This window comes from Cebus imitator, unplaced genomic scaffold (genome assembly GCF_001604975.1).
Source record: "Cebus imitator isolate Cc_AM_T3 unplaced genomic scaffold, Cebus_imitator-1.0 Scaffold356, whole genome shotgun sequence".
Taxonomy (NCBI): Eukaryota; Metazoa; Chordata; class Mammalia; order Primates; family Cebidae; genus Cebus; species Cebus imitator.
In genome coordinates, this window is record NW_016107671.1 from 696,870 (window position 1) to 719,188 (window position 22,319).

The following is a 22,319-nucleotide window of genomic DNA, read 5'->3' on the forward strand; positions in this document are numbered from 1 at the left end:
CTGGGCACAGTGGCTTATGCCTCTAATCCCAGCCCTTTGGGAGGCTGAGGCAGGTGGATCATCTGAGGTCAGGAGTTCGAGACCAGCCTGGCCAACATGGTGAAACTCCATCTCTACTAAAAATACAACAATTAGCCGGGCGTGGTGGTGCACACCTGTAGTCTCAGCTACTCGGGAGGCTGAGGCAGGAGAATCACTTGAACCCGGAAGGTGGAGGTTGTAATGACCAAGATCCCACCACTGCACTCCATCCTGGGTGACAGAGTGAGACTGTCTCAAAAAGCAAAAACAAACAAACAAAAACAACTGTTGTATCTGCATCCTGGGCCCCGATCAGTAGTGAGATGAGCAGTGCCTCAAAGTGGAGAGCAGAACCAAGGTGGCATCACACTGACCGGCTCTGCCCCTAACTAGCTGTGACTGGGGAGAACAAAAACCTGTGACTCCCAAGGCCAAAGTCCTCACCAAGGCCTGTCCCCCGTCACCTCTCTGCCCTCATCTCTTTCCACTCCCCTACCCAAGCCTCCCTGCTCCAATCACTGCCTAGCTGTTTCCGGAACATGCCAAACACCTTCCCACCTCATGGCCTTTGCACATGGTTTTCTTTCTGTCTTCCTCCAGGTCACCCTGCCTGACCGCTCTGTCTTAAACTGCAGAGCCGTAACACTCCCTGCCCCTTGCCTGCTGAATTTTTCTCTTTAGCAGTTATCACCATCTAATATGCCATACAATTTACTTATTTATTTTACTGATCTCCTGTCTCCCTCTGCTGGGTCAACTCCATAAGGACAGAGATTTTTTTCAGTTTTGTTCACAGCCAGCCTCCCCTCCAAAATGTCCAAAGATCTATTTCTGGCCCCGCACCTCCCATGCACCACCCTGGTTCTGTCCACCCACCCCGCAGACCCCGCCCACTAAGTCGGCAGCCCCACCTCTGATCTCTGGCCCCATCCCGGCCTCACCTCCCCGGGCCCCACTCTAGCCCTGAGCATCACACAGGCCCCGCCCCTCATCTCTTTTCTTCCATCCTTCACTCCAGGCCCCGCCCCACGCTCGGCCATTCGCCCTGCTCCTTCCCACAGCTCCCCCCCACCAGCGCAGCAGGCCCGCCCCTTCCCAACTCCCCGCCCCCTCACCTTCTCACTGGCTGGGGTTCCTGTCCGGCTCTTCCTCCTGCCCCGCCCCACTCTCAATACCTACTTCCCCAGGTCCCTCAGGTCCCACCCTGTCCAGCGCCGTGGCTCCGCCCCTCTGTGATCCCGCCCCCTGAACCCACCGGCCCCGCCCCACCCTCGCCGCGGCCTCACCTCCTCCTGGAAGAGGCTCTGGCGGTTGCGCAGGCTACGCAGCTTGCTCTGCTTCTCCTCGTGCTTCAAGTCCTCGGAGGGCGGCTCAAAGTAGATGATGAGGTCCTGCAGGCTCAGGATAACGCCCTCGATGGGCAGCGCCGTGCCAGCCGGCGGCCCCGAGCCTCGTGGCTTCCCGCTGAAGCTGTCCAGGCTCCTACAGGGACCTCGCAGCTCTCAGCCAGGGCTGGGAACGCTGACTACCGCAGCCCCACCCCCACAGGACTCCCCCAGACCCACCCGTTTTACAGAGGGGGAGAGCTGAGACGTAGAGAGGGAAAGGCATTGGTCTGAGGTCACAGCGGCCAAGGGGAGAGCTGGGACTGGGACTCGCTCCTGTGTAGGTACAGGGGGGTTCCCAGGACTCAGGGATGGAGAGGTCCAGGGTCCAGGCTCTGGATGTCAGGGGTGTGAAAGTTGGGTGATGATCAGGAATGTGATCATGGTTATCAAGGTCAGATTAGGGGTCAAGTGTACAGAGGTCAGGAGTTTAGAGGTTAGGGGTCATGTATATATTATTATTGTTATTTTTTTGAGAAGGGTCTCTGTCATCGAAGCTGGAGTGTAGTGGCTCACTGCAGCCTTGGCCCCCTGGCTCAAGCAATGCCCCCTACTCAGCCTCCCAAGTAGCTTCAACTACAAGCACATGCTGCCACACCTGGCCAATTTTTTGTGATTTTTTTTTGTAGAGACAGGGTTTCACTATGTTGCTCAGGCTGGTCTCGAACTCCTGGGCTCAAGCGATCCACCCTCCTCAGCCTCTCAAAGTACTGGTATTACAGGTGTGAGCCACTGAGCCCAGCCTAATTTTTTCTTTTTTTTGAGCCAGGGTCCCCCTATGTTGCCCAGGCTGTTCTCGAGGTCCTGGGTTCAAGTGATCCTCCTGCCTTGGCCTCCCAAAGTCTTGGGATTACAGGCGTGAGCCACTGCACATGGCCCATGTATATGTGTGAGCATCAGAGGTAGAGATGAAAGAGGGCAGGTGTGTGGACACCTGAAGCACAGGAGAGCATGGGAGGCACCCCGGCAGGGATGTCAGCTCGCTCACTTGATGAACTGGTTGTACAAGCCATTGGTGCTGTAGATCATGCGGGCAGCCTGGGACTCCTCCTGCTGGCAGCGGGTCAGGGACAGTGCGTCATCCATGTGGCCCTCCTGGTGCAGCATGGCCTAGGAGTGGAGGGACAGAGGTCTGGAGTGAACCCAGCTGCCCAGGGCCATGCCCTCCAGACCTCTGCCCAGACTTGAGTTCTGCATTTGCCTCCTACTCCCTGCTCTGCAGAATCTCACTACAAATTCCTCCTCGTTTTTCTGTTCCCTGTCATCTGTCTTCTCCGTGTCTTTGATTCTGTCTCTCCTCTCTGTCTCTCTCTGTCTCTTTCTCTGGTCTTGCCTGTCTTTGTCTCTCTATCTCTCTCACCTCTGCCCTGCCTCTCCCTCTCTATCTCTCCATCCCTACCTCCCTCCTGTCTCTGTCTCCAGGCCAGACCCTTTCCACCTGTGCCTACTGCTGACTTAACATCCCCCCCCACCAAGAAAGCTCTAACCAGCCCCCAAATTTAACATGTCCCAGACAGAATGTCAGACCACCTTTCCACAAGGTGAGACCATCACGGCTGACAGCTTCATCCTGAGCCAACCTCCCCAGGAACTCATCCAGTCTGCGGCTGTAAATACCATCCATCTGCTGATGACGCTCATGGGTCTCCCCTTTGGACACGGCCCAGGCTCCGTCTCTATGCCCTCGGCTCATGTATTCAATGACAGGCCTGTTTTTGCAAATGGGTGCCTCCCCAAGACTTCCTTTCATCCATTCAGCAAGCCTGTAGCAAGTGGCTCTGTTCTAGGCACTGGCAGTAAAGCCTAAGATCCCTGTCCTGACTGTCCCCTAACTCGATTGATGGCACTGGTACGAGAGGTAGAAAGAGATTATTTAGGCAGATAGTAAGGGCAGCAGAGTCCTCAGCAGAGTTTCCTTTCTAACAGCCCCCCAAATTATTTCTTTTCTAACAAAGAGCAGCCTGAGAAATCAAGCTACAAACATGCATAAGTAAGCTGGAAGCTTGCATCGGGGAATGTGCCGATAGAAAAAGTACACCTGGGGGCTAGGCATGTCCAACATGGAGTCTCCATCTTCCTTTTTTTTTTTCCCCCACGTGTGGAGTAAAGGAATGGGGAACACGGTGCAGCTCAGACAGAGGACCCACTCATATAATACTCTTTCTTAGGGTGGAGGCAGCCAGAAATTCGCACCCTATGCAAACGGCATACCTGGTCCAAGCAGTCTTTCATGCCCTAGGTAAATCAGACACCGCCTCCCCACCAGCTCATCTATAAAGCCCCCTGCATTTCACCGTGGAACCCCCTGCATTTCTTTTTGTTTCTTTTCTTTTCTTTTTTTGAGACAGAGTCTCGCTCTGTGGCTCAGGCTGGAATACAGTGGTATGATCTCGGCTCACTGCAACCTCTGCCACCTGGGTTCAAGCAATTCTCCCGCCTCAATCTCCTGAGCAGCTGGGATGACACCCACCTTCTTCTTGAGCACGCCGAGCCGCAGGGCCTTGGGGTCCGGGGCAGCATAGGTTAGCCACAGTCCTGAGGCCACATGCTGCACGAAGCACAGTGACTCCCCGTACTTGATCTCAGGGGAGCCCATGCCCTCCACGTCCCGCTTGGGGGCCATATCCAGCTTCTCCTGCAGAGGCAGGGGACACAGGTCAGCCTCCTCTGCCTGTGCGTTTAGCAGGGGAGCTCCCCTGAGGGACAGCAGAATGTAGGCTGGACTGGGATTGAGGGGCTCCCGAGGGCACCACAAACCCCACTGACCTTGGAGATGCGGAAGCAGAAGGAGGTAGCCTTGGTGTGGGCCTTGCTGGCGTCAACCACCACCAGGCCTTGGTCCTCGGTGAGCGCCAGGTACCGCCCAGTGGTGACATGCCGGACTCGGAGTGGCTGGCCCCAGCGCAGGTGGCTCCCACTCCAGCTGTGGAGGACGAGGGCCGGGAGAGTCAGAGGACCCCGAGTTCTCCTATGGACACTACAGCCTTTTCTTTTCTTTTTTCTTTTTTAATAGAAACCAGGAATTGATATGTTGCTCAAGCTAATCTCTAACTCCAGGACTCAAGCAATCCTCCCGCCTCGGCCTTCCAAAGTGCTGGGATCACAGGCATGAGCCACTGCACCTGGCCTGGACACTACAGTCTTGGTCCAAACCTCCTCAAGCCCCCAACCCTCTTCCAAGTTTCCCCAAACCTTTTGTAGAACCCCTAAATCTTTCTTTTTTTGTTTTGTTTTTGAGATGGAGTTTCGCTCCTGTTGCCCAGGCTGGAGTACAGTGGCGCAACCTCAGCTCACCGCAACCCTCGCCTCCCAGGTTCCCGCAATTCTCCTGCTTCAGCCTCTTAAGTAATTGGGATTACAGGCATGCGTCACCACACCTGGCTAATTTTGTATTTTTAGTAGAGACAGGGTTTCGCCTTGTTGGTCAGGCTGGTTCCGAACTCCAGATCTCAGATGATCCGCCTGCCTCAACCTTGCAAAGTGCGGGGATTACACGCACGAACCACTGCGCCGGCCAAGGAACCCTAAATCTTAATTAGGACCCCGAGTCCTCCCTGAGCAACCCCAATCCTCTTTCAGGCCCTCACAGCTTCCTCAGGGTTTCCCAAATGTGTCCAGTGCCCCCATTTTTTCCAGACCCCTAAATTCCCCATCATTGTACTCAGGACCCCCAGTCACTCCCTTAAAAATCCCCCAAACCGACTGTTTTATTGCTGCCAGAATTTTACATCCAGCTACCTCCACTTTCTAGAACATATTCTTTACTAATGTTATTGAAACCAATTTCTACTTCATACAGATGTTTTTTGAAACCACAATTAAAGTTCTCCTTCCATGAGTCGAGTCCTTAAGAAAATGATTCCAGTTACTCATTTTGCATATTTACTATTTTAACATTATTGGACCCTGCATTTGTAGTGCTTTGATTTCTTCCCTCTCCCTGGTGTCTCCCCCAAGACCCCAGATAAAGCAATATACTGTTAAAAAAAATAAAATAAAAAAATAATCCCCCAAACCTCCTTTTCCTCTAGGACTTCAGAGAGACTTCATTTTTTTTTCTCTTTCTTTCCTTCCTTCCCTCCCTCCTCCCCTCCCTTCCTCCCTTCCTCCCTCTCTCTCTCTCTCTCTTTCTTTCTTTCTCTTTCTTTCTTTCTTTGTTTTTGAGATAGGATCTCACTCTGTAGTCCAGGCTGGAGTGCAGTAGCACAATCTCAGCTCACCGCAAACTCCACCTCCCTGGCTCAAGCGATTCTCCTACCTCAGCCTCCCGAGTAGCTGGGATTACAGGTGTGCGCCACCAAACCCAGCTAATTTTTATATTTTTAGTAGAGACAGGGTTTCACCATGTTGACCAGGCTGGTCTTGAACTCCTGACCTCAAGTGATCCACCTGCCCCTGCCTCCCAAAGTGCTGGGATTACAGTCGTGAGCCACCACACTCAGCCTCTTTTCATGTTGTTTGTTTTTTTGAGACAGGGTCTTGCAGTGTCACCCAGACTGAAGTATGGTGGCAGGATCTCGGCTCAGGTTCTGCAGCCTTGACCTCCTGGGCTCAAGTGATCCTCCACCTCATCCCCAGAAAGTAGCTGGGACTACAGGTACACACCACCACGCCCAACTACTTTTTAAATTTTTGCAGAGATGGGGGTCTCATGATGTTGCCCAGGCTGGTTTTGAACTCCTGGCCTCCAGTAGTCCTCCCGCCTCAGCCTCCCAAAGTGCTGGGATTACAGGCATGAAGTCACCACGCATGGCTAAGACTTTCTTCTCTCTCTTAGGCTGCTCTGATTTTCCCTCGAGACCCTTCAGTCTCTTCCTTAGATCTTCTCTCAAGACCTCTGCACTCCTTGCAGGCTGCCAGGCGACCCCAGCCTCTCCCTGGCCCCGCCCCACTTTCCCCAACCTACCTGATTCTCAGCGGCTCCAGCCTCCAGAGGGAGCGGGCGTGGGTGCACACAGCTCCCCCTTCATAGTAGACAAGTCTGGGAACACAGGAGAGTGAAGTCAGGGTTCAGCTCCCAGAATCTGGTCCTTAATCCTACTCATAGGGTCCCAGCCCTCCACCTCCACCCTTAGACCCCAGGCCCTCTTGTCCACAACCCAGACCTGCGCTGGTCATCACTGTCAGCAGGGGAAATGGTCAGACACTCATCCATATGTCCATGAAAGAGGCGAAGGACGTGACCTCCTGTCACAAAGCCTGGAGAGGTGCAAGGGAAGGTGGTCACCGGGAGGCTGGAGCCCCAGGAAGACCCAGGAGCCAAGATTAAGTCAGGGGCCCTGCTCCTCCCCTGGGGGAAGCTGAGGGCCGGGTTTAGGGGTTTGCAGTTGGAGGTCCGAGTTACAGGGTATTTTAGGGCCAAGGTTGAGGCCTGAAGTGGGGCTATGAGACTTGGGCCATGCTTGGAGTCTTAGCATGGGAGGCTGGATTGGAAGTTTGATTTGGGGGATTTTGGTTTCTGACATTGGAAGTTCAGACTTGGGATCTGAAGCTGGGCACCTAATTTGGGGGGTCTGGGTCTGCAGAGCCAAGACTGGGGGAGTTGTGAGTCTGTGGTTTAAGGCTCTGCGTTTGGACTTTTGGGGTGGGTGTCAGAGTGTGTGTGTGGTCCAAGGCTGAGGTCTAATGCTCACTGGTGTTGGATCTGAGTTCCAGGGCTGGGTGTGGTGTATGGACTTAGAAGGGTGATGGCTGGGTCTGAGGCCAGGTTCTGGAGCTAGGGCCTGAATTGTGAGGGTGTTTCTGTTTTGTTTTCTTTTTGAGACAGAGTCTCACTCTGTTGCCCAGGCTGGAGTGCAATGGCATGATCTCAGCTCACCACAACCTCTGCCTCTGGGGTTCAAGTAATTCTCCTGCCTCAGTCTCCCAAGTAGCTCAGATTAGAGGTGCCAGCTACCATGCCCAGCTAATTTTTGTATTTTTAGTAGAGGCGGGATTTTGCCAAGCTGGCCCTGATCGAACTCCTGATCTCAAATGATCTACCTGCCTTGGCTCCCAGACTGCTGGGATTATAGGTGTGCCTGGCCTTGAGTATTGATTTTGGAGGTCAGAAGCTGGAAAGTGAGGTTGGGGGTCTGAGGCTATAATCTAGGGTGTGGAAGTCTGAGCTTTGGAGTATGACATAGGAGTGATGGGTCTGAGTTTCAGGGTCTGAGTTAGGGGATCAAAAGCCGTCTGTGGTCTGAGTCCCAGTGTGGGTCTGGTTTGGGACTCTGAAGTTCAGAGTATGAGAGTTTGAGTCTGCCTGGGAATCTGAGCTGGGAGTTTGATTTCGAGGATTTTGGCTTTTGAGATTTGAAGTTGAAGTCTACAGACTGAGAGGTTGGAGGGCTGAAGATTGGAGTCTTGGTTTGGGGATCTGATGTATGAATTTGGGGGTCTGTGTTCATTAAGGAGCTTTAATTTTTTTTTTTTTTTTTGAGGCGGAGTCTGGCTCTCTCACCCATGTTGCATTACAGTGGCGCAATCTCTGCTCACTGCAACTTCCGCCACTCAGGTTCAATCAATTCTCCTGTCTCAGCCTCCTGAGTAGCTGGGATTACAAGCACGTGCCACCACACCCAGCTAATTTTTGTGTTTTGAATAGAGATGGAGTTTTGCTGTGTTGGCCAGGCTGGTCTCAAACTCCTGACCTCCACCTGCCTCTGCCTCCCAAAGTGCTACGACTCCAGGTGTGAGCCACCGCGCCCGGCCACAAGCTTTAAATTTGATGTTTTGAGATTTGAATCTGAGTTTAGGAGACCTGGGGACTAATACTTTGGGGTCTGAGTTTGGGAGTCTAATATTTAGTTTGAGATTTGGGGGGCCTGAGCCCTGAGAGGTCTGGATTTGGGGTCAGCTGGAGATCTAAATGTGATAATTGGGAGATCTAGGTTTGGGGTCTGAGGTTCCAAGGCTTCATTTGGGTATGCCTGAAGGGCAACATTAAGGGTCTGTTTTGCTGGGGGGTGTCTCCATTTAGGGGCAGGAGATCTGGGGCCCTCACCCTCTTCGCAGCGGGAGCAGATGGGGTTCATATTCCACAGTGTCTGCATGAAGGAAGCGTCAACCTGGAGCTCCCCACTCGCGGTCGACAGGTGCTGGGGGCCATCAGGATGTGGCAATCAGAGATGATTGTAGGAGTGGGCGAGAGTCCCAGTGTCAGAGGCAGGAAATCAAGAGTGGATACCAGGAAACCAGCAGATGGGAGACAGGATCATCAGAGATCACAGATCAGGAAATGATCAAGTCAGGCAATGGGAGATCAGAAATCAGAAAATTGGATGCCAGGGGTCAGGAAACAGGAAATTGGGAGTCAGGACCTTGGGGGTGGGAGACCAGCTAGGCAAACCCATGGTGAGGAGATGGGGGCCCCTCCCATGCGCCCCCAGACCTGGGAGCAGGAGGAGCTGCGATGGCTCACCAGGTATCTCTCAGAGGAGACACTGACTAGGATGATGTCATCCCCAACACGGACCTTTTCTCCTTCAGACCTCTGCTTGGAAGCTGGGTGCATGGTCCACCAGCAGGCCTCTCCTGTGGGTGGGGGCGGAGGGGCCGGATGATGGCTCCCCAGAGTGCTCTTTTCCAGGGCTCTCCCAGCCGCCAGGCCTCCGGGCCCTTGGCCCACAACTCTCTTATCACTGCCACCCACTTTCCACCTAACAGCTCCTGTTCCTGACTTCAGACTGCCTAGCGCTCCCCAATGTGTGTCCAAGTCTCCCTGTCCAGACTGTCGAAGACTCTGCTCCGAGGCCCCCATTTGTGTCCCCAGGGTAGTCTCATGCTTGCCCCGGAGTTCTGCAGACCCTCTACCCCCTGAATCCCTGCTTGCGGGGTCCCCTTCACACCCCCACCCCCTCCAGCGTCTGCACCTGTTGCATCCTCCTGCAGTCCCACGTCAAAGGCCAGCTTGTCGGTCATAGAGCGAGAGGTGGTGAGGCAGCTCAGATACTAGGATTGTAGAGGGAGGTCAGCCTCCTAGCAGGCCCCACACGCCCCGCCCCTGGCCCACGCCCCTGGCCCACGCCCCTGGCCCACGCCCCTGGCCCACGCCCCTGGCCCACGCCCCTGGCCCACGCCCCTGGCCCACGCCCGTCGAGGTTGCACTCACCATGCGGCTGTGCGCGTGCCGGAGGAGGATGGCATGGCCATACAGGAGTGTCCTGTGTCCCCCGCCCTGGGATGACTGCAGGAGAAGGGAGGAAACAGAATAAGCACAGACCCCCTGGACTCTCCAGACCCCCAAGAGGTCTGGCCTAGTCACGTGACAAGATGCTCCCTGTAAAATACTGTGCTCAGGCCTGGAGGTAAAACAGCCTCAGCTCAGACTCTCATGGGACTCTCTGCCTCAGTTTCCCCATTCATGGAAGCAGGGACTAGGTCTCTGAGATAGATAGCTATGGATGGGCCATTGTATATTCCGCAAAGCCCACTTTGTCCTCTCTGCTCCCTTCACCTTGGCCGGAAGTCACTCAGAAGGACGAACCCATCTTCTAGTTTCCCGGGGATACTCAGGACAGCCCCAGGCTCAGTGGACCTCAGCCCCTCGCTCTGACCTCCCCCACCATGCTGAGCTGCAGCCCGTGTGTTCCAGGACAGGCCTAGCAGTGGTTCTATCGGCTAACGTCACTACAGTGATAAGACAGCTGCCCCTCCCCAGCACAAGGCGACTCGGCCCTGGGGGCAGACATCTGACTGCTCGATGTCCCCATGCCTCCCATCATGGCTGTCACATGCCCATGCTCCGAGGCTGCCATGGGGGCACCATGTGATGGGGTCAGGTGATCACATGGTGGACCCACTCCTGGACCAAAGGGACTCACGCTTTGGATGGGGCAGGTGGGGGGGAGGTCCCATGCGGAGAGGAGCTGGGATCAGGGTTGGGGGAAAGGACAGGAAAGAGGAGAAAGGAGCAGGCGTAGGGGACAGGGGTTCAGAAGCCCCTATCGCCTTCCTTCCTGCCTGCCTGCCTGGCCTGTTCTGGGTTCCACAGCCCCTGACAGCTGGGGCGAGGGAGGACCCTCTAGCCCCAATGTGCAGGGCGTGGACCCGAGAGGTGGGCCTGGGGTCAGGAGGGGCAGAAGGACAGGTGACATCCAAGGCCAGACCTACCCACTTATCCAAATTGAGGGCCTGTGGGGGGCAGGGCAGAGAGAGGAAGAAGAGCAGATGGTAAGCAACCCCTGGGTCCTCTCCCCCATCCCTGCCACCGTGCCCTAAACGACCCCCAGGTTCTCTCGCCCATCTCTGCCACCCTGGTCGCCCCCAGGTAGGGTCCTCACCTCCACGCCAGCCTCCACCGTGTTGGCCAGCATCTCCTGCAGGGCTCGCACAGACAGGGACTGCTCCAGGACGAAGCAACAGATGGCCAGATCGGGGGGCACATTCTGGGGCAGGTGGAGGATGTGAATAAGGGGCCAGGAGACCCCTGAGTACCATTCCCTGCCACACTCCCTCCCCCAGTCTGAATGCCCACTCCTGACCCCACCCCCACCCCACAGGAAAGCCCAGCCCTCTGCCACCCCCATCAGACACACTGAATCTGCATCAACATCACAAAAATACCTCTTCTGTGCCTCCTCTCTCAGACACCTCAACCCCACCCAGACTCCCTAGAAGCTTCTCTAACCCTAACCCTCCCCAATCAAGGACCCGTGTCCCACCTAATCTCACAGGAAGCCTCAGCCCCATGCCTCCCCGCTAAGACACGCTAACTCTGCTCCAAGGACAGGAAGCTCCTGTTCTGTGTCCTCCTCTGCTGAAGACCCCACATCCTCCAAAGACCCCACATCCCTTCCCAAAGGAAGTTCCGCCTCCTGCCTCCACCATCAGATAGTCCTTGCTCCTGCCTTTTCCTTCAAACACCTCTGAACTCTGCTTCACAGACACAGGAGGGCGCCCACCCTAAATTTCCTCCTCAGTCCCCCACCCTCCGACTCCTAAACTCAAGACTCGGCTCCTCGGACCCTCTCGCTCAGACTCTGAAACTTCCTCCCCCATCAGATTCCATGTCCCTCTGCTCTGCCAGCCCCGACCCCCGTCGGATGCCCTACACCCTCCGCAACTGAGGCCCTGTCCTCCCATCCTCCCCCCGCCTCCACCATGGGACTCCGTCCCCTAGAACGACCCGAAATGCTTCAGTTTTGTTACTTGAAAAAAAAAAAAAAAAAAAAAAAAAAAAAAAATCCCACCAGGCGAGGTGGCTCACGCCTGTAATCCCAGCACTTTGGGAGGCCAAGGTGGGTGGATCACCTGACGTAAGGAATTCAAAACCAGCCTAGCAAATATGGTGAAACCCCATCTCTAAAAAATGTTTTTAAAAAATGTAAAAAAAAATTTAAAAATAAAAATAAAATACAAAAATTAGCCGGGTGTGGTGGCAGACACCTGTAATCCCAGCTACTCAGGAGTCTGAAGCAGGAGAATCGTTTGAATCTGGAAGGCAGAGGTTGCCATGAGCTGAGATTGCACCACTGCACTCCGGCCTGGAGGACACAGCGAGACTCTGTCCCCAAAAAAATAACAATAAAAATCAAACACCTCAGACCCCTCCTCCTGGCACTCCAGGTCTTCTGCCTGGTCCCTCCCATCCCCCATGCCTCAGTCTCCCTGCCCCTCCCTCCCGAGACCCCTGTCCCCCAACCAGCCCTTCTTCCGGACCCTCAGGTCACTTCCCGTTAAACCTGAGACTTGGCTGGGGGCAGTGGCTCACACCTGTAACCCCACCACTTTGGGAGGCTGAGGCAGGCAGATCACCTGAGCTCACGGGTTTGAGACCAGCCTGGACAACATGGCGAAACCCTGTCTCTACCAAAAGTACAAAAGTTAGCTAGGCGTGGTGACAGGCGCCTGTAATCCCAGATGCTCAGGAGGCAGAGGCAGGAGGATCGCTTGAATCCGGGAGACGGAGGTTGTAGTGAGCCAAGATGGTGCCACTACACTCCAGCCTGGGTGACAAGAGCGAGACTCCACCTCAAAAACAAAACAAAACAAAAAAACCCCGAGGCTTTCTGCCCACTCAGCCACCTGCCAAGGAAAGTTCTGGATCAGGAGCCCCCGCCCTCGCCTCCCACACCTCTGTGCACACAGGAAGCCCCTCCCACACCCCACCCCCTGCCCCGCCTCAGGCCTCCACCCCTCCCCACCTCAGGTAGCCCCTCTTAGCCTTAGCCCCCCTCCCCATCTCAGGTAGCCCCTCTTAGCCTTAGCCCCCCTCCCCACGTTCTGTCCTATCAGCACCCCCTTTCAGACGCCCAGAACCCTCTTCTTTGGACCGAAGATTCTCTGCCCCATCAGACCCCAAGTCCCCAGGCCCTCTCCCTGCTGCACAGACCTGGGCGTTGCTGGTGGGCTCCAGGAAGCACAGGCGGTTGCCAAAGCCCTCGGCGGCCAGGCAGAGCTTGAGATGCTCCTTGAGCACGGTGGCACTGCACTGCAGGACCACCTCATCATCCTGCGGAATGGAGGGGCAGGGGCTGCAGGGGTGCCTGGCCGGGACACCGCAGACACTGCAGACCATGGGCCCTGCCTCCCACCCTTGTCCTTGTGAAACAGACAGTGACTGACAATATCCATCCACACACGCCCTCTACCTGATCCCGACATCTCTATGAGATACAAGCCAGTGTCATCCCATTTATTTTATTTATTTTTATTTTTTTGAAACAGAGTCTCACTTTGTTGCCCAGGCTGGAATGCAGTGGCATGATCTCGGCTCACTGCAACCTCTACCTCCCAGGTTCAAGTAATTCTCCTGCCTCAGCCTACTGAGTAGCTGGGATGTAGCACCCGCCACCATGCCTGACTAATTTTTGTATTTTTAGTAGAGACGGGGGTTTCACCAAGTTGGTCAGGCTGGCCTCGAACTCCTGAGTTCGTGATCCACCCGCCTCGGCCTCCCAAAGTGCTGGGATTACAGGCGTAAGCCACAGTGCCCGGCCTATTTTATTACTTATTTATTTATTTGATACAGTTTCTGTCACCCAGGCTGGAGTGCAATGTTGCAATCTTGGCTCACTGCAACCTCCACCTCCTGGGTTCAAGCAATTCTCCTGCCTCAGCCTCCCAAATAGCTGGGATTACAGGCACCTGCCATCATGCCCAGCTAATTTTTGAATTTTTAGTAGAGACAGGGTTTCACATGTTGACCAGGCTGGTCGTGAACTCCTGACCTCGTGATCTACCCACCTCGGCCTCCGAAAGTGCTGGGATTACAGGCGTGAGCCACGGCGCCCGGCCGTTGTTTTTTTTAAGCTTATCTTTCTCTAAATGCTCTCTTTTGTGTGTTGTTTTAATAACAGACTGCTATTTTATCTTCATTTATAGGCTGCTTTCTAATGGCATCTGAATGCAACGTGAGAGCCCGGGCTGGATCCGGGGAGTATCATAAAGGACACTGTTGAGTCCAGGCACTGTGGCTCACACCTGTAATCCCAGCACTTTGGGAGGCCAAGGCAGGTGGATCACTTGAGGTCAGGAGTTCAAGACCAGCCTGATCAACATGGTGAAACCTGTTTCTACTTAAAAAAACAAAAAGCAGCCTGGTATGGTGGTGTGCACCTGTACTCCCAGCTACTCGGGAGGCTGAGGCAGGAGAATCATTTGAATCCAGGAGGCAGAGGTTGCAGTGAGCTGAGATCATGCCGCCGTGCTCCAGCCTGGGTGACAGAGCGGGACTCCATCTCAAAAACAAACAAACAAACAAACCAAAGTAATCATACAGCTTGTATTTGTTAAGCACTTTACTGGCTCCCAGACCTTATGCCCTGGGCCTTTCACTCATTTAACAGATCCTGGTTGACCATCTGCTACGGGCCAGACGCTGCTCTGGGCACTGAACATAGAGCAGTGAATAAAGTAAATACAGTAAGTGAAGATCAAGATCCTCGCCCTGGCTGGACGCGGTCGTTCACACCTGTAATCTCAGCAGTTTGGGAGGCTGAGGCGGAAGGATTGCTTAAGTTCAGAAGTTTGAGACCAGCATGGGAAACATAATGAGATCCCCCCATCTCTACAAAAATACAAAATAAAAAATTTAAAAAAAAGAAAGAAAGAAAAAAGATCACTGCCCTCAGGGAACTTAAATCCTCCTAGTGGAGACAGGCAATAAACAGGTGAATTAATATGCAATGTTAATGTCAGTGATAGGTGTTATGGAAAAAATAACCCAGGGTGATGTAAGAGAGTGGCTTTTGGGATGGGGATGAGATCAGTGAGGGAGTGAGGTGACAGCCTCTCCAAGGAGGTGACATTTGAGCTGAGCCTTGTCCAAATAACAAGAAGGAATCACGCCTGCTCGTCTCTGGGGCAAGAGCGGGGAGTCTGGGCCAAGGCCTGTGGCTGGTGGGTGCCAGGGAGTTGAGGAACAGCACAGGAGACAGCAGGATGGTGGCCGCACTGGGGAGGGGCAAGCAGGGAGGAGATGAGGTCAGAGAGATATTACAAACACCAACATATCCCTGAAACCGGAGGCAGACTCACCTTATGTGAAACTTGCATGAGCTCTTGAATCTTTCTTTTCTTTTTTTTTTTTTTTTTAACACATCTTATTTTATTCAGATAGCAGTCTGATCACACATGGTCCAACAACACTCAAATAATAAATCAAATATAACCAGATGTTAAAGATTGGTCTTCAAACATCACAGCCAATGATGCCACGCTTGCCTATGATCTCTCTGACATAAAACTACATCAGCGCCTCAGTGGTCACCAAACCATTCAGCACAGCTTCCTCAACTGTGAGTTGTTTGAAGCTACCAGTCTGAGCACTCTTGACTATTTCTTTCAGGCTCTGAATAGCTCTAGGGATCTCAGCAGGGGTGGGAGGAATCAGTTCAACCTTGGCGTAGTACCGAAATGTGGCCAACTGAGGCTTCAAATAAGTCACAGCAGCGTTCACCAGCGCCGGGGTCTTCTCCACAAGGTTACAGATAAATTGGGCCATGGTTCTGGGATGGAAAGTCCGTCGCCCTGAATCTCTTTTTTTTTTTTTGAGACAGAGTTTCGCTCTGTTGCCCAGGCCAGAGTGCAGTGGCGCAATCTCGGCTCACTGCAACCTCCGCCTCCCAGGTTCAGGCGATTCTCCTGCCTCAGCCTCCCAACTAGCTGGGATTATAGGTGTGCACCACTATGCCCAGCTAACTTTTGTATTTTTAGTAGAGTGGGGTTTCACCATGCTGGCCAGTCTGCTCTCCATCTCCTGACCTCGTGATCCGCCTGCCTCAGCTTCCCAAAGTGTTATTTGTGCCTGGTACATGAGCCACGGCGCCTGGCCCTTTTTTATTTATTTATTTATTTTAAGAGGCTGAGTCTCACTCTGTCTCCCAGGGTGGAGTGCAGTGGTGCAATCATAGCTCACTGCAGCCTCGGACTCCTGGGCTGAGTGATCCTCTCCATTCAGCCTCCTGAGAAGCTATGACTGCAGGCTCTGGCCACCATGCCCAGCTAAATTAAAACATACATATTTTTCTATTCTTGCTCCATTTTGTTTCACTTGGTTAAGTGTGATGGCCACAGCCCCACAAAACTGATTTCATTTCCCTTTGGTGGGTTTCTCATGCCTGGGTAGGGTAGACACGGGATCTAGCTCCGTTGCCCCAGCTGGAGTACAGTGGCACAATCATAGCTCACCGCAACCTCCACCTCCTGGGTTCAAGTGATCCTCCCACCTCAGCCTCCAGAGTAGCTGGGACTACAGGTGCGCACTGCCACACCCAGCTAAAGTTTGGTATTTTTGGTAAAGACAAGGTCTCCCTATGTTGATCAGGCTGTTCTTGAACTCCAGGCCTCAAGCAATCCTCCTGCTTCAGCCTCCCCATGCGAAGGGATGACAGGTGTGAGCCACGGGGTCTGGCTCTTGTATATATGCTTGTCCCCATTTTCCAGATGAGAACACTGAGGTTCAGAGAGAAAAATAAAAATCATTTGCCCCAGGCAGGGCGCGGTGGCTCAAGCCTGTAATCCTAGCACTTTGGGAGGCCGAGGCTGGTGGATCACGAGGTCAAGAGATCGAGACCATCCTGGTCGACATGGTGAAACCCCGTCTCTACTAAAAAATACAAAAAATTAGCTTGGCATGGTGGCACATGCCTGTAATCCCAGCTACTCAGGAGGCTGAGGCAGGAGAATTGCCTGAACCCAGGAGGCAGAGGTTGCGATGAGCCGAGACTGCGCCGTTGCACTCCAGCCTGGGTAAGGAGCGAAACTCCGTCTAAAAAAAAAAAAAAAATCATTTGCCCCAAATTAGGAAGCAGACAAATGGCAAAGCCAGGATGCAAAGCAGAGACAGGGGGTCTAGGCATTACCTTATTGATTCTCAAACTTTTCCTGAATTAGAATGAAGTGAGGCTGGGTGTGGTGGCTCAGGCCTCTAATTGAGCACTTTGGGAGGCCAAGGTGGGCAGAGCACTTGAGGTCAGGAGATGGAGACCAGCCTGGCCAACATGGTCAACATGGTGAAACCCCATCTCTGCTAAAGGTACAAAAATTAGCCAGGCATGGTGGCACATGCCTGAGGGAGGGAGGCTGAAGCAGGAGAATCACTTGAACCCAGGAGGTGGAGGTTGCAGTGAGCTGAGATCACCACTGCACTCCAGCTTGGGCAACAGAGTAAGACTCCGTCTAAAAAAAAAAAAAAACTGTTGCCAGGCATGGTGGCTCACGCCTGTAATTCCAGCACTTTGGGAGACCAAGGTGGGTGGATCACAAGGTCAAGAGTTTGAGACCAGCCTGGCCAATATGGTGAAACCCTGTCTCTACTTAAAACACAAAAATTAGCCGGGCGTGGTGGCGTGCACCTGTAGTCCCAGCTACTTGGAAGGCTGAGGCAGAATAATCGCTTGAAGCCCGGAGGCAGAGGTTGCAGTGAGCTGAGATCGCACCACTGCACTCCAGCCTGGGTGACACAATGAGACTCTGTCACAAAAAAAAAAAAGAAGGGAGTAAGTGGCTTCTGTAGCTTCCCTGCTGGCCCAGTCCCCCTCCACTGTCAAGAGCCTGATTTGGGGTCAGCAGGGAATTCGTACTGTTAACCAGCCCCCATGGGCTTCTAACTAGCTTTGAGAAGCCCCAGCCTGGGTAGGGGTAGAGGTCACCACCCACTAAAGGGAAATGAAATCAGTTTGGGGGGCTGTAGCCATCACACCTAACCAAGTGAAACAAAATGGAGAAAGAATAGAAAATAACAACGTGCTGTCATACTTCAGGGGCCATCTACATTTTATGAGACTTGTTTCAGTTAAAAATAGGTATGTGTGAATGGTCACAGGCCCTGTGTTGTCCATAATAGCAAAAACTGGAAACAACTCAAATGTCCCTCAGCAGGTGAACTGATAAACACACCACAGTATGGTCGCACATGGAATACTACTCAGCAACAAAAAGCAACGAACTCAATACAAGCTACGTGGATGAATGTCAAAACTATTATGCTGAGTAGGCGGGGCGCGGTGGCTCACGCCTGTAATCCCAGTACTTTAGGAGGCTGAGGTGGGTGGATCACAATGTCAGGAGATCAACACCACCCAGGCCAACATGGTGAAACCCTGTCTCTACTAAAATACAAAAAATTAGCCAGGCGTGGTGGTGTGCGCCTATAGTCCCAGCTACTTGGGAGGCTGAGGCAGGGGAATCGCTTGAACCCGGGAGGCGAAGATTTCAGTGGGCTGAGATCACGCCACTGCACTCCAGCCTGGACGACAGAGCAAGACTTTGTCTCAACACCACCACCAAAAACAAACAAACAAAAACAACAAAAAATAAACAAAGAATATCTATCTATCTAGATATGTATATATCTGCTGAGTAAAAGAAGGAAGAAGGTAGGGCACGATGGCTCATGCCTGTAATCCCAAAACTTCGGGAGGCCAAGGCCAGAGGATTTCTTGAGCCTAGGAGTTCAAGATCAGCCTGGGCACTATAGTGAGACCTCACTTCTACAAAAAATTTTACAAATTAGCCAAGCATGGTGCTGTGCACATGTAGTCCAGCTACTCGGGAGGCTGAGGTGGGAGGCTCACTGGAGCCTGGGAAGTGGAGGTTGCATTGAACCAAGATCACATCACTGCACTCCAGCCTAGGCAACAAAGCAAGACTCTTTAAAAAAAAAAAAAGCCAAAAGACATGAAAACTTAGAAGTGACTAATAGAATGGGTCACGGTATAAGTTGGTGGAGAGGGTGGTTACTGAACAGAGCATGAGGGAACTTCTGGGTAAAGGAAACATTCTACGCCTTGGTTTTGCTCGTGGTTACATGGGCATGTACAATTTGTCAAAACTCAGCGGGGTGCGGTGTCTCATGCCTGTAATCCCAGAGACATGGAGACAACTCCACTTTGGGAAGCCAAGGTGGGTGGATCACCTGAGGTCAGGAGTTCAAGACCAGCCTGGCCAACATGGTGAAACCTAAACTACAAAAAATTCACCTGGCATGGTGGCAGGTGCCTATAATCCCAGCTACTCCGGAGGCTGAGGCAAGAGAATTGCTTGAACCTCAAGAGGCAGAGGTTGCAGCGAGCTGCAATTGCACCATTGCATTCCAGCCTGGGCAATAAGCTCGAAACTCTGCCTCATAAAAAAAAAGAAAAAAAAAAAAAAAAAAAACAACTTATTGAACACATAAAATGGGTAAAATTCATTGCAGATCAATTATACCTCAATAAAGTTGATTTTTAATCATGTCTATGCATGGGTGCATGTACTGAGTTGTAAGACAGAATATGTTTCTTATGGGTGGGATGTGGTCCAAAAGGTGTTTTTTTTTTTTTTTTTTGAGACAGAGTCTCATTCTATCACCCAGGCCGGAGTGTGCAGTGACATAATCTCAGCTCACTGCAACCTCTGCCTCCCAGGTTCAAAGAATCCTCCCACCTCAGTCTCCCAAGTAGCTAGGATTACAGGCATGCACCACCACGCCTGACTAATTTTTCTTTTTTGTATTTTTAGTAGAAACGGAGTTTCGCCATGTTGGCCAGGCTGGTCTCAAACTGCTGACCTCAAGTGATCTGCCCACCTCAGCCTCCCAATGTGCTGGGATCACAGGTGTAAGCCACTGTGTCTGGCCTCCAAAAAGCTTTGAAAAATCCACCATGACCTCAGTAACACTCAGAAAAACTGGCCCAGTCTGGGGCTGAGAGATTCCAGGGCCAAGCCTCTAGAACCCTAACACTGACTTTGGCAAGTCTGAGACCAGTTTTCCTCTGGTGTAGGCAAGGGGCTGGGCATCAGGGCATCCAGAGATGCCACTTCCTGGCCTTGACCTTGGGTGAGTGATTCTACGGTTCAGGCCTTGGTTTCCCTCAAATCTCTCAGGGAGATAAAGATAGGACCCTACCTCAGAAGACAGGGCAGCGAGGATATAATTAGAGGTCTCAGGAGGCGGAGGCCCAGGGCACAGGGCCTGGCTTAGAGTGACAGCTCAAGGGCCCGTGGCCATGGCCATGGTCTTATTAGGGCTGGGGAGGTCCCAACCCATGGTGTCTGCTAAGGGACTGGGGCTGGGGAGAGAGTCTAGGCCGAAACTAGGCCCCCTCCCAGCTGTCCCCATCCTTCACTACCAGCCCCAGCTGTTTGTTCCTCTCTCCCAGGAAACCGGACCCGGCTCGCCAGGGTCCTATTCTGGGGCCGGAATGCTGTGTCAGCATTTCCTGCGTGGCTCCAGGGCCCCGGGGGAGGGGCGGGGCTAGCGCCAGGTCAGCAGACCTAGCCCAGAGGAGAGGACGTCCCCTCCCATACTCATGGCCCCACACCCTGAGGAGCCACTGGGAGGGGAAGGTGGAAAGGACTGGGAGATGGCAGCCCCTCCTCACTCTGGTCCCCTCCCCATCCCCTGCCCAGGCCCCAGAAAAGCGGGCTGGCTATTCTGGGAGGGACACCTGTTGTTCCAATTCCCATCCCTGCCCCCAGCTGGGGCTCAGAGATTCAGGGAGTGACCCAGCTAGAGAGACAGCGAAAATCAGAGGGCCTGAAGCCAAAGAGCAGAGACAGAGACAGGGAGACTGAGATGGAGGGAGAGACAGAGACATGGAGACAACCCAAAGAAACAGATAGGGAGAGACACTACCCAAAGGCCCTCCAACACCGTTAGCAACCATTGGGAGCAGCCCTCCTGCCCAAAACGAAGAAGGAAAGAAAGACCCAGTACCCAAGAGATCCCTCCTTCAGGAGACCCTCAAGGGCTAGGAATTGGAAGGAGCTGTGTCCTTCAGCCTACCCCAGCCCCCTTCCCAAGAATTTAAATAGGTCCAGTCTGGAGCAAAAAGAGAATTAGGGCTAAGGTGGGGGTGGGGGATGGCTAAATTAAGCCCAGGAATTAGAACCACCTTCCCCAAGTGCCTGCTTCCAGGATGGTGGGAGGGGGTGCTCTCTCAGGGGTCCTTCTTGTGGGGGACAAATCGCTAATGTCAGAAGGGAGGGCAACCCAAGATCCCCCCTCCTCATTCTGGAGTCCCCAATCCTGCTAATTCTCTGCAGTGAGAAAGGTGAAGGAGACTAAAAGACAGAGTGACAGTCACTCAAAGTGACACAGGAAGAGACCTCGAATCCCAGAGGCCATCAGCAAGCCGGACAGGGACATTCAGAGACAGAAAGACCCTCAGACAGCCCCGAGAGACAGCTCCACAGACTCCCTAACCCAGAGATACGCACTGTTCGCAGGAACTGGACCTCGTCCTCGCCTTCTGCGTCACCCATGATGTCGAGGTCCGAGGGCCAGGGGCTGAGGTTGGAGAATAGAGGGAGGGGGCTGCGGGCTGGGCGGGAGGGCTGGGGGCGGGCTGGGGTCGGAGACCTCTGGGGACACCAGAGGCACCCGCGAGGTAGATGGAACTGCGAGGCGAGCACGCGTGCTGGACAGAGATGGGAGGAGGGCCCCGGGCCCCGCCTCCGCCCCCCATTGGACCAGGAAGCTCCGGCCACGCCCCTTCACCGGAGCCCCGCCCACATGCCCCATATCTTGACTGGAGGTTTGCGTCGCCTCCGGAGGCGGGGTGGGAGAGGGAGTGTCTAGCTTCGCTCTCTCCACCCCCACGGTAAGTAACTTGCCATCATTCTCCCATTTTACAGAGGGCAGACTGAGGCTATGAGTAGGGAAGCCCTTGCAAGATATCACTCAGCAGAGCAGGGATGTGCACCAGGTCCCTTGACTTTATAAAGCAGCATAGTGATTAAGAACAAGAACTCTGGCCAAGAGTGGTGGCTCACCCCTTTACCCGGCGCGGTGACTCACGCCTGTAATCCCAGTATTTTGGGAGGCCGAGGCGGGCGGATCACTAGGTCAGGAGTTCGAGGCCAGCCTGACCAACAAACATGGTGAAACCCCGTCTCTACTAAAAATACCAAAAATTAGCCAGGCGTGGTGGCACGCGCCTGTAGTCCCAGCTACTCAGGAGGCTGAGGCAGAGTAATCAGGCGGAGGTTGCAGTGAGCCGAGATTGCGCCACTGCTCTCCAGCCTGGGGGACAGAGCAAGACTCTATCTCAAAACAAACAAACAAACAAAACCAAGGACTAGCGGACGGGCGTGGTGGTTTACCCCTTTACCGGGCACGGTGGTTTACACCTGTAATCCCAGCACTTTGGGAGGCGGAGGCAGGTGGATCACCTGACGTCATGTTTGCCTAGCCGACTCTACTAAAAAACTACAAAAATTAGCTGGGTGTGGTAGCAGGCGCCTGTAATCCCAGCTACTCCGGAAGTTGAGGCAGGAGAATCGCTTGAACCTGGGAGGCGGGGGTTGCAGTGAGCTGAGATCGCATTCCAGCCTGGGCAACAGAGCGAGACTCTGTCAAAAAAAAAAAAAGAATCTATCCGGGCGTGGTGGCTCAAGCCTGTAATCCCACCACTTTGGGAGGCCGAGGCGGGTGGATCACGAGGTCAAGAAATCGAGACCATCCTGGTCAACACGGTGAAACCCCGTCTCTACTAAAAATACAAA

General features: G+C 53.4%; 2 protein-coding genes across 6 annotated transcripts in view; both read right to left on the reverse strand.

Moving 5' to 3' along the window:
• RYR1 (ryanodine receptor 1) overlaps nucleotides 1–21,220 on the reverse strand; it is a 151,636-nt gene extending 130,416 nt beyond the window's left edge. For all 5 annotated transcript variants that reach the window (XM_037730736.1, XM_037730734.1, XM_037730735.1 and 2 more), the window contains exons 1-13: nucleotides 21,033–21,220; nucleotides 12,721–12,840; nucleotides 10,670–10,774; nucleotides 9,499–9,573; nucleotides 9,260–9,338; nucleotides 8,809–8,921; nucleotides 8,392–8,485; nucleotides 6,512–6,605; nucleotides 6,313–6,387; nucleotides 4,173–4,329; nucleotides 3,877–4,041; nucleotides 2,395–2,516; nucleotides 1,308–1,503 (exon numbers count right to left, since the gene is read on the reverse strand). In XM_037730736.1, the coding sequence (XP_037586664.1) occupies nucleotides 1,308–1,503; nucleotides 2,395–2,516; nucleotides 3,877–4,041; nucleotides 4,173–4,329; nucleotides 6,313–6,387; nucleotides 6,512–6,605; nucleotides 8,392–8,485; nucleotides 8,809–8,921; nucleotides 9,260–9,338; nucleotides 9,499–9,573; nucleotides 10,670–10,774; nucleotides 12,721–12,840; nucleotides 21,033–21,077 (1,440 nt within the window). In that variant the 5' untranslated portion in view covers nucleotides 21,078–21,220. The remainder of the gene's footprint in view (nucleotides 1–1,307; nucleotides 1,504–2,394; nucleotides 2,517–3,876; nucleotides 4,042–4,172; nucleotides 4,330–6,312; nucleotides 6,388–6,511; nucleotides 6,606–8,391; nucleotides 8,486–8,808; nucleotides 8,922–9,259; nucleotides 9,339–9,498; nucleotides 9,574–10,669; nucleotides 10,775–12,720; nucleotides 12,841–21,032) is intronic.
• On the reverse strand, nucleotides 14,916–15,358 carry LOC108287887 (ATP synthase subunit g, mitochondrial-like). Its single transcript, XM_037730738.1, has one exon. The coding sequence runs from the start codon at nucleotides 15,331–15,333 to the stop codon at nucleotides 15,076–15,078; it is 258 nt and encodes an 85-aa protein (XP_037586666.1). The 5' UTR covers nucleotides 15,334–15,358; the 3' UTR covers nucleotides 14,916–15,075.
• Nucleotides 21,221–22,319: the final 1,099 nt, after the last annotated feature.

Coding starts and splice junctions, on each gene's coding strand:
- LOC108287887 (XM_037730738.1), bottom strand. CDS start 15,333: ATGGCCCAATTTATCTGTAACCTTGTGGAGAAGACCCCGGCGCTGGTG.